Source organism: Macrobrachium nipponense, chromosome 23 (genome assembly GCF_015104395.2).
Source record: "Macrobrachium nipponense isolate FS-2020 chromosome 23, ASM1510439v2, whole genome shotgun sequence".
In the NCBI taxonomy this organism is placed as follows: Eukaryota; Metazoa; Arthropoda; class Malacostraca; order Decapoda; family Palaemonidae; genus Macrobrachium; species Macrobrachium nipponense.
Window position 1 is genome coordinate 56,714,076 of NC_061090.1, and position 11,410 is coordinate 56,725,485.

The 11,410-nt window shown below is 34.3% G+C and overlaps 1 protein-coding gene across 1 annotated transcript in view; it reads right to left on the reverse strand.

Annotated features, from left to right (window-relative positions):
• Nucleotides 1-3,044: 3,044 nt before the first annotated feature.
• Nucleotides 3,045-11,410, reverse strand: part of LOC135197948 (uncharacterized) — a 17,970-nt gene continuing 9,604 nt past the window's right edge. Inside the window, exon 2 of the mRNA XM_064225245.1 lies at nucleotides 3,045-3,503. Coding sequence (XP_064081315.1) covers nucleotides 3,045-3,503 — 459 coding nt within the window. The remainder of the gene's footprint in view (nucleotides 3,504-11,410) is intronic.

Genomic DNA, 11,410 nt, shown 5'->3' on the forward strand with positions numbered 1-11,410 from the left:
CCCCCCACCCCCCCCCCCCCCCCCCACCCCGCGCTGCCCACTCATGAAAAATCGTACCAATTGCTAACCCTCCAAAAAAAGTTTTTTTTTTTTTTTTTTCGCATCTGTTGAAATCTATTTTCAGGGTAATGTCCATAGTGGAGCTTTTGATCATGAAAAAAAATCATTCATATATATTAGCTTAGATATAATCATTTATCTTTATTCTTGCTTTATGCCCCCAACCCCCAAAAATCTTCACCAGCTCCCCCTCACCCGACCCCCTCCCAAACCAACAAGGGTGAAGTTTTAGTCAATTTTTTATGCTCATCTTTGGAAATTGATTTTCAGGTTTTCTACAGTTTCAACTCATTTAACTTTTTATGATTAAAAGTTCATTGATAAATAATAGCTTAGGTACAACCACTTATTCTTATTCTTGCTTTATGCTTCCCCCACCCCTTAAAAAACTTTACCAACAACCCCCCCCCCCCCCCCCCCTACCTCCACCCCTTCCACCCTACAAGGGAGTATATTTTGTATAACTTCTTTCACCCATCTTCCAAATCTTATTTTCAAGATACTCTTTTTGAATTTTCTTATAATTAAAAAAAAAGCCATATATAAGTAATAGCTTAAATATCATCATGTATTTTTATCCTTGTTTTTATCCCCCCATAAAAAACTTACTAGTCCGCCCCCCCTTCCCCCCTCAGCAAAGATTTTTTTTTTCTTTTTTTTTTTTTTTTTTTTTCATGCTTCTCTTCCGAACTTGATTTTCAGTATTATCTGTCCATAAGATAAGTTCATTCAACTTTTTATCATTAAAAAAAATCCCTGATAAATAATGCCTTAGATATAATCGTTCATTTTTATTCTTGTTATGCCACTTCCCATGGCCCTCCCCCACCCCTAAGAAAAAAAAAAAAAAAAAAGGAGAGATTTGCGCATGTAAAACTGTCATGCTTCTTTGAAAATTGATTAGCAGGTTAATGCGTTTATATAATTAAAGACCCTCAGATATAGACATATATTCTTATTCTTGTTTTATATCCGGGATTTCGTTAGGTTTACTTTCCCACAGTTCTTAGCGTTAGTCGTAGCGTGTTACCTTGTGGTCGGATTATCCAGGATTACCTCTTTCCTCTCTATCCTATGACAATTAACCATTTTGGAGTCCTAGTTCAGTTTGTTGACTGTTTTCTTGGTTTTTTTGTCCATTAACTTTTTTCTTAAATCTCGCGCTGCCTCTTCTGTGATCAGACGAAGTGTGAATACATCAAAGCAGATGATTTTTTTACTCTGCCGTCCGCTTATATATATATATATATATATATATATATATATATATATATATATATATATATACATATATATATATTTTAGGGCTGTTGCCTTGTATAATAAGGCGCCCTATGAGGTAATGTTAGACTTGCGATAATCTTACGCTAAGTCGGTTGGTATTGCACTTCCATCTTCAAGGGAGTGTCTTGGGGTTTGTAGATCACTTACGAAGTCGGGATTATCTTCTTGTTTATGACGACGATGTGTTAAATTCATGATGATTCGGTAAGGAGGTTCTTGTAGACACGAAGTATAAAAATATATATATTCTTCTGAAGTTTTACATGGTGAAGATCAGATATGATTGTACAAGTCTTCTATGACGATAGCTTGATCGCTTCTGCCAATGATGATGGCTAATTCTACTCTCTCTACATGATAAAGCTTAGGTAAAGAGATACAGGTCTTCTAATGACGATAGCTAACTCTGTTCTGCCTGTCTACCATCTCTGTTACAAGTTATGAAGGAACAGACAGTAGTTCGAATATATGAACATACAATCAGATGACATAGTTTCATACGAACATACAATCAGATGACATAGTTTCATACGAACATACAATCAAAATGAGACACGCTACAGATCACGTAGGCCGTTTGAATTATAGGTCGCGGTAGTTGTCTCAAGCAGGGAGCTTGGACTAAATGTTTATAAACAATTGAATGACTACAGGTGACGGCATGTTATCTTAGCCTACTTTTATATAACGTCATCTTTAGCGTCTCTAGTCTGATCACATTCCTGCAAGCAATCTGGCTGACCTCTTTAGTTTTAGTCTTTTATATATATGGACTAACATTCCATATATTATGTAAACTTACATACATATATATATATATATATATATATATATATATATATATATATATATATACATATATATATGTATATATATATATATATATATATATATATATATATATATATATATATATGTATGTATATATATATATAATATATATATATATATATATATATATATATGATATATAAAAACACCGTATCGTGCATCTTAAGTAATCAGTAGAAGTGTCCACAGTAATATTCATTGTTTATCAGGACGAAATGTATTTGTAGAAATATATACAATGCTCAGAGCTCTCAAGTTCATCCATCTGATCAGGTCCACACAAGGATGGACGAAAGCTCTAAGCATTGTAAATATTTCAACAAATACATTTCGTGTGGATAAACAAGAATATTACTGTGGATCCTTATACTGATATGATATATATATATATATATACATACATACATATATATATATATATATATATATATATATATATATATGTGTGTGTGTGTGTGTGTGTGTGTGTGTGCGTGCGTGTGTGTGTGTGTGTGTATTTTAATGTACGAGATCTATTCGCAGCTCATGCATGCAGATATGAGCCCGAGTATAACTTTCAATGAACAGGCAGAAACCTAATAAGCCGACAATAATGCTAGATCTCATTTAACATCACCAGCAGCTGACACAACAACCATTAAATTCAGCCGTAACAAATTCAATAAACCGAATAAACTTAATATTCATAATGCACTTCGCTCGTGGCATGACCTCACCTGACCTACAATATTCTTCCGGGAATGTCCTGGTTCCATGTTGGGGAGGGGGCCCGGATTTGGGGGCTTGTGGTTGGGGGTGTTATTGTGGTGGGGGTTGTGGTCGGTTACTACATTAAGTTACTAAGGGGAGGGGAATTGTGGTCGAGGTTGTTATGGTGGAGGTGGTTGTAGTGTGATATTATGTTGGAAGGGGTTGTGGATGGGCTGTAATAGAGGTGGTTGCGGTGGAGGGGGTTGTTGTCGTGGGGTTGTGGTAAGTGGTTGTGGTGGAGGTGGGTTGTGGTGTGATATTGTGGCGGAATGGATTGTGGATGGGGTTGTGGTGGAGGTTGTGGTGGAGGGGGTTGATGTGATAGGGTTGTAGTTGTGGAGTTGTGATGGAATGGGTTGTGTTGGAGGAGGTTTGGTAGGGGTGTTGTTGTGGGGTTGTGATGGAGTGGGTTGTGTATGGGGTGTTATTGTGGCAGGGGTTGCGGTGGAGTGGGTTTTGTAGGGGTGATATGGTATAGTGGGTTGTGGTGGGGATTGAGATAGATTGGTTTGTGGTAGAGAGGTTATGTAGGGGGATTGTGATGGCGGGTTGAGGTAGAGTGGGTTGCGGTAGGGGAGCTATGGTAGGGGTTTGGTTGTGGCAGGGGTAGTGGTGGGGGCTGTTGTGGAGGAGTGAGTTGTGGTGGAGGGAGTTGTGGCTTAGGGAATCGTCGTGGTGTTAATGTAATGGAGTCTGTGGTGGGTTTGTGGTGAAGGGAATTGTGGTGAGGGTTATTGGTGGAGATAGGTTGTGGTGAAGAGAGTTGTGGTGGAATGGTATGATGGCACAGGTCCCGAAAGGTCATGCCCCAGAGGGAGTGACCTCCCCTCCCTCCCTCTCCCCCCTAACGCTAATCACTGTCCTTTTGCATAAAGCAATTTAACTTATGATAGAAAGTGGGGCGAGAATTTTTCCTCTCTGGCGTGTTATGCAAAATACGTCTCGAAGTTGATTACCGTAAATATTAAATGGAAAAAGGCAGATGAAAAAGGAGGAAATGGAAGGAAGAAGAGAGGGAAAGAATAGTGCTGGAAGTGGGGTAAGTCGGAGAGAAAAGGGTAGTAGATAGATGGAAGAAGAATTAATAGAGTGGAAGAAGATAGTAAGGAAGCGGAAAAAATAATCAGTAATCGCTTGGAAAAAATAATCAAGATTTTAAAAAAAGGAAAAGAAGATAAAATATATATATATATATATATATATATATATATATATATATATATTATATATATATAAATATATATATATATATATATATATATATATATATATATAATAATAATATTATATATATGTGTGTGTGTGTATAAGTATTTCCCCCCCAAAAATTTCAAAGATATATAACCATAAAATGAAATTAAATTTCATGCCATTGCTTCAAAAGAAGTGAAAAAAAAAAGGGGGGGGGTGTGGGTCTGCGCCCGCGGTGGTGGGTAGGGGGTTGGGGGATGTACCCATCATTGCCTGGATGAAAGCAAAATCTTCAACCTTCGGATGAATAAAGCATGAAGCTCCCCCCACTTGTGTCGTTTCATTCAGCCTGAATTCATAAACGCTTAAAAAAGAAATGTCTTCCCGTCTTCCAATTAAACACGAGCTTGCTTTTCGTCGAGAATAAGATTTCTTTACTCTCTCTCTCTCTCTCTCTCTCTCTCTCTCCTGTTTCTTTCATGTACGTAGACGGGAAGAGTTGCTCTCGTTAACACGAGTCTCTCTCTCTCTGGTTTTAATTGAAGATTGTGAATAGATTCACAAGGCAGTGAGAACCCCCATGTGTTTAATTTGCACGCCCTAAAGACGTCCCCTTACTCTTATGTAGAAAGACGAATTCGTTTTCAAAATTTAATTTCTTTACAAATTATGATAATATAATAACGACAAATATCAAAAATGCATTAGTTGGTAAGGTTGGACTTGGATATTAAACAATTAGGGATGTTACTCAGTTCGTACCTTTAGAGTTTTAGTAGAAGTAATGAAAAAAAGTCTTAATTAACTGAATTATCCTTCGATAGTCATATGATATTAAAATCTGTAAAGTAAATTCGATTTTTTTCGATACTCAAAGAGTTTTTTATTTTTTAATTGCGGCCGACGTTTCGTCACGATCTTCTCTTTATAAAAGTGGAAGCATATATATATTTTTTCTTTCTGTAAAAGAAAATTCTTGTGCAGGCTTTGTCCGTCCGTCCGCACATATTCTGTCCGCATGTTTTTTTCCGCATTTTTCTGACCGCCCTTTTTCTGTCCGCCCTCACACCTAAGAAACAACAGAGGCTACAGGGCTGCAAATTGGCATGTTGATCATCCACCCTCCAATCATCAAACATACCAATTTGCAGCTCTCTAGCCTCAGTAGTTTTCAAGATCTGGGTTTAGAAAGAAAAATTGCGGACGGACAGACAAAGCCATCTCAATAGTTATCGTTTACAGAAAATTAAAATCGTTACGGTCCCAATTTAGCGAACCATAAATGGCAACATCTCATCGGAGACCTAATCTGTCAATACGGTGGACCACAAAGAAATTTAGCGTAATGTTTGTATATATATATATATATATATATATATATATATAATATATATATATATATATATATATATATGTGTGTGTGTGTGTGTGTGTGTGCGTATATTATATATATATATATATATATATATATATATATATATATATATCTATATCATATATATGTATATATATATATATATATATATATATATGTGTGTGTGTGCGTATTATATATATATATATATGTATATATATATATATATATATATATATATGTATATATATATATATATATATATATATACTTATATATATATATGTGTGTGTGTGTGTGTTGTGCGTATATATATATATATATATATATGTATATATATATATATATACTACATACATATATATATATATATATATATATGTATATATATATATATAGTATATATATATATGTACATATATATATATATATATATATATATATATAATATATATATTGTAGTAGTATAACTGAATCATGAAAGTTTGGAACGTGATAAGTGCATAAAAATAAAATGTATAAGCCACGAAGGAAAGTGGATTATACCTATCTATATATATATATATATATATATATATATATATATGTGTGTGTGTGTGTGTGTGTGTGTGTGTGTGTGAGTATGTGTGTGTGCGCGCGCGCGTGCTCGTTTCCTTTAACTCATCAACTTGTTGATATTTCCGATCATATCTACTCACCAGAGGGACTCATGATATAAGATAGGTAAGTGTTAAGTTCTCGAGTTCATGAACCAAATTCATTGTTAATAACTGCGATAGAAAATCTAAGATAGGTAAGTATTAATTCCTGACCAGTTCTTGAGTTTATGTACCAATTCATGGTTAATGACTGTGAAAAAAAAAAAAAACAAAAAAAAAAAAAAACTCAGTTGTTACCTAGGCAACTTTTCAGCAAAATTAGGAACGAGAAGTAATTTAGGCAATCGGTCAGAGTACGCCAAGTTTTAATTAGTAAGAGGAAGAGGGTCATACGAAGAGGAGGAAGATGAAAGAAGACAGGTGAGGAAGATAAGAGGTAAGAGATATCGAGGCGGGATAAGAGGTAAGCTAAAAAAATAAATAAATGAAAATTAGTAAGTTTAAGTGAAATCAAGTTTTCTGTACATCGTATAATCAAAATCACCGAAAAAAGGTCTATCTTTCGTTGGTCTCGGTATAATGCTGTATGAACCGCTTCCCATGAAACTAACCACTGCCCGGTGGTGGCCTGGACTATATCATTGCCAGACGCGCGATAATTGCTAACTTTAACCTTAAATAAAATAAAGACTACTTAGGCTAGAAGGCTGTAATTTGGTATGTTAAATGATTGGAGGGTGGATGATCAACATACCAATTTGCATCCCTCTAGTTTCAGTAGTTGTTAAGATCTGAGGGCAAACAGTAAAAAGTGCGGACAGTAAAATAGGGCGGACGGACAGACAAAGCCAGCACAATAGTTTTCTTTTCAGAAAACTAAAAGAAAGGAACCAAACGTTCCTTATAAACACCACAGAAGAAGAATGGAGACCAGTTTGGTAATGAAAATGCCATATTAAATTTGCATTCCGCCCAATTACACAAGGCTAAACATTCCGGAAGCACTTAACGTATCATGCACGACACACATTTAATTAAGACGAGGCTAGAAAAAGAGAAGCCTGCTGCGCAGTCACTCAAGTCATCCAATTCATTACGATGGCTGAAACGCAAAAACACGTCTTCCAAAATTTCGTGAAACTGAAATGAATTTCATTCTCCCTTTTGCATGAGGTAGAGACTTGTGCCCACCTTCCTATTTTCCCAGTGAAGATGTGGACAAGTTGTTATTCCATTTTCCTGTACGTCAGGGGAAAGCTAAGGAAAAGGGTTTTTTAGAGGGACAAAGGTTAAATTGGTTCTTTGAGAATAGAAATAAAAAATAGCAGAAATTCATTATACTTGCTTAGCCAAGTTTTGTCTCCTATAATTTTTTAGCTTTGCAAAAATAGAAATAAAAATAAAAATACCAGAAATTCACCATACTTGCTTAGCCAAGTTTTGTCTCCTTTAATTTTTTAGCTTAGCAAAAATGAAAAATGAAATGCAATAAAAATACCAGAAATTCACCATGCTTGCTTAGCAAAGTTTTATCTCCTTTAATTTTTTAGTTTTGCAAAAATAAAAAAATTAGAAAAAAAAATAATTCACCATACTTCCTTGGCAAGTTTTATCTCCTTTAATTTTTTCAGCTTTGCAAAAATAACAAAATAAAAACAGAAATTACCAGAAATTCACCATACTTGTTTATCCAAGTTTTTTCTCCTTTAATTTTTTAGCTTTGCATAGATAAAAAAATACCAGAAATTCATTATTCTTGCTTAGCCAAGTTTTGTCTCCTATAATTTTTTTAGCTTTGCAAAAATAAAAATTAAAATAAAAAATACCAGAAATTCACCATACTTGCTTAGCAAGTTTTATCTCCTTAAATTTTTTAGCTTTGCAAAAATTAAAAAAATTAAAAAATACCAGAAATTCACCATACTTGCTTAGCCAAGTATTGTCTCCTATAATTTTTTAGCTTTGCAAAAATTAAAAAATTATTTTTAAATACCAGAAATTCACCATACTTGCTTAGCCAAGTTTTATCTCCTTTAATGTTTTAGTTTAAAAGGCCTCTAAAACGATTCCCTATCGCAGACAGTCTGTCATTATCAGTTTTCCGTTGCAAATGATATTTTCTTATCTTCTTAGGAATATAACGAAATAATTGGGGAAATGACGGAACTCAACTCCCTCACTCATCGCATGCTCTAAGCATCAAAGGTTTTCTCTTGTGCATTTATTTGCCTGTTAATGTTTGCGATTCTGATGCAATTTATTCGTCTTCCTGTTCTCTTCTTCCTTTTGGATGAGTTGGGACCGAGACACCGTTAGTCCATTCGCCTTTTTGTGGACCTCTCTCTCTCTCTCTCTCTCTCTCTCTCATATCTTCCAGAAAAATTACCTATATTTAGAGAATAACCTTTAAAGTATATTTATCACAAAAGCAGTGAAATCAAAACTCCGCATATTAATATTTGAACTGAGCACCATTCCACTCCGGTGTCACAAAGTTGAAATTACATCTTTCTAATTTCGGTCATAATTATCGTCGTGATCAGCTATGTAACTCAGCAATCACCTTATTTACTAATTCGCTTGCTTCCATACCCGTCCCCTAGTTTCTACAAATGGATGTCGTTATGTCGAACCAGCAAGTATGCATAGATTTACATAGTAGTCATAGATTTACATCTGCATTAAACTTACACTTATTTACGTCATCATTCCTGTAAATACTCAAATCTCTTTCCCTATATAAGATTTTATTTTCCCCTAACAGGGGATGGATTCCGTGGAAACACAAAACAGTCATCACAGCCCACGATCCATGGCTAACGTTAAACTTGAATAAAATCAAAACTACTGAAGCTAGAGGGTTGCAATTTGGTATGTTCGATGATTGGAGGATGGATGATCTATATACCAATTTACAACCCTCTAGCCTCTGTGGATTTTTAGAGGCGAAGGCGGACAGAAACTACTGAAACTAGAGGGTTGCAATTTGGTATGTTTGATGATTGGAGGATGGATGATCTATATACCAATTTACAACCCTCTAGCCTCTGTGGATTTTTAGAGGCGAAGGCGGGCAGAAACTACTGAAACTAGAGGGTTGCAATTTGGTATGTTTGATGATTGGAGGATGGATGATCTATTTATCAATTTGCAGCCCTCTAGCCTCTGTAGAATTTTAGATGTGAGGGCCTACAGAAAAAAAGTGCGGACAGAATAAAGTGCGTTTTATTTTACAGAAAACTAAAAAAGATGGAAGACAATAAATCTTACTGAGCTTAGTTATTACATGATAAAATGAACCAGCCATTTTGTCTCTTGAAAAAGGCACCGTCTAAGAAACAGCAATGGATGACCGTCAGTATAGAGAGAGATCTTTAGCCTTTCCATCAGTTGCTTCGACCTCTCAGCATGCATTATTCCCCTTCGTTTCCTTGCGACTCGCTTGTAACTGCTTCAGACTTCTTGAATAAAGTATTCTGACACCGAATCCGTCGTCGGTTCCTCTCGCAGTTACATGGCCCAACCAGAAGATGGTTGCTTTATTAAAAATTTCTTTTGTTCACTGTGTTCTTCAATGGGTTCATTTTGTCGCTACTGCTTCAGATATTTAGGCTTGATCGGTGGACAAACCAATTAAATTTTAAAAATCTGGATGTTTTGGTACGTGAAATAAGAATTTCAAAGCTTGACATCACATATGTAATGTATGTATGTGTGTATATATACATTTATATATATATATATATATATATATATATATATATATATATATATATATAATATATGTATGTATATATATCTATATATATAATATATATATATATATATATATGTGTGTGTGTGTGTGTGTATATATATATATATATATATATATATATATATATATATATATATATATATATATATATATACATATATATATATATATATATATATATATATATATATATATATATATATATGAATAACTTGATCACGAAGTATATAAAACGTGATGCTATGTATAATAAAGGTTTTTTTTATGCCACGAAGGAAAAAAAAAAAAAATGAAAAAACGAGTTGGCCGAGTACTTTTCGGTCCTATTCGGACCCTTACTGAGGCATACTGGTTTTACAAAGAACACCATAGTCAAAGTCAAAAGAAGGCTTAATATACAAACTGACACTACCAAATTAGCCATAAGGGCGATTTTCACTCTACAGAGAGGAGGAGGAGTCATAGGCTAGCCACACCTTGAAGGATAACCGCGGTAAACAAGTGATTCTTCCAGAAAAACAGTACATTTTGAAAACAACACGGGACCATATACAATTTAATATCATGAATTTTTACACAAATTTCCCAACAAAAATTATTATTAATGAAAAGACGAAAGAAAAATAAAATATATATATATATCGAGCAAGAGAAAGAGGGAGAGAAAATATCGAACCAGAGAGAGAGAGAGAGAGAGAAAAGACAGAGAGAGAGAGAAGAGAGAGAGAGAGAGAGAGAGAGAGAGAGAGAGAATTAAGAACTACTATACATGTGGGACTAATTTATTAGTTGTTCATTTATTTTTGAGGTCCTTCATAAACTCTTACAAATATATGGGTCCAAATGGTACATTCCCAGACTAAGATTTAGGTTGTTTTTATTAGTGATTTGTATAATTGCCGATTCCAGTAAATTTCTTGAAACATAATCATTAGATCTAGCAATTACCGAGGCATCACCCAATTAATACAATGAGATTTTTCACTCAGATGGATAAACAGTGCATTTGAAGTCTGGGCTGTTCTAACTGAATACATATGCTGCTTAACCCGAACACATAAATTTTTTACTAGACTGACCAACGTAAAACGATGGGCAATCCTTACAAGGAATTTGTAAATGATGTTGTTATTTGTACGGGACTATTCTTAATTAGCATATCTTTAATGGTATTGTTATAAGAGAACACTACATTAACATTAAATGATTTAAATATTGATTTTATGGTTTCAAATCCACGAAAATAAGGTAAGCTAAGTACATTTTAGGGATTTCTTTTTCATTAATAGCAACATTATAAAACTTTTTATGAGCTTTTTGATAACATAAATCAATTAAATGAGGTGGGTAGCAGAGATCGTTTCCTATCTTTTTTATGTATTCTATTTCTTGGTCCAGGTATTGTGGACTCGTGATAACGCAAAGCGCGTAGGAACATAGAAGAAAAAATTGAAATTTTAATATTAAGATGGTGGCCAGAATAAAAATGTACATATGTTAAATTAAATTTATTTGTGGGTTTTCTATAAATACTGAATTTGCATTGGAAAGATTCTCTATGTATTAATACATCTAGGAAAGGGA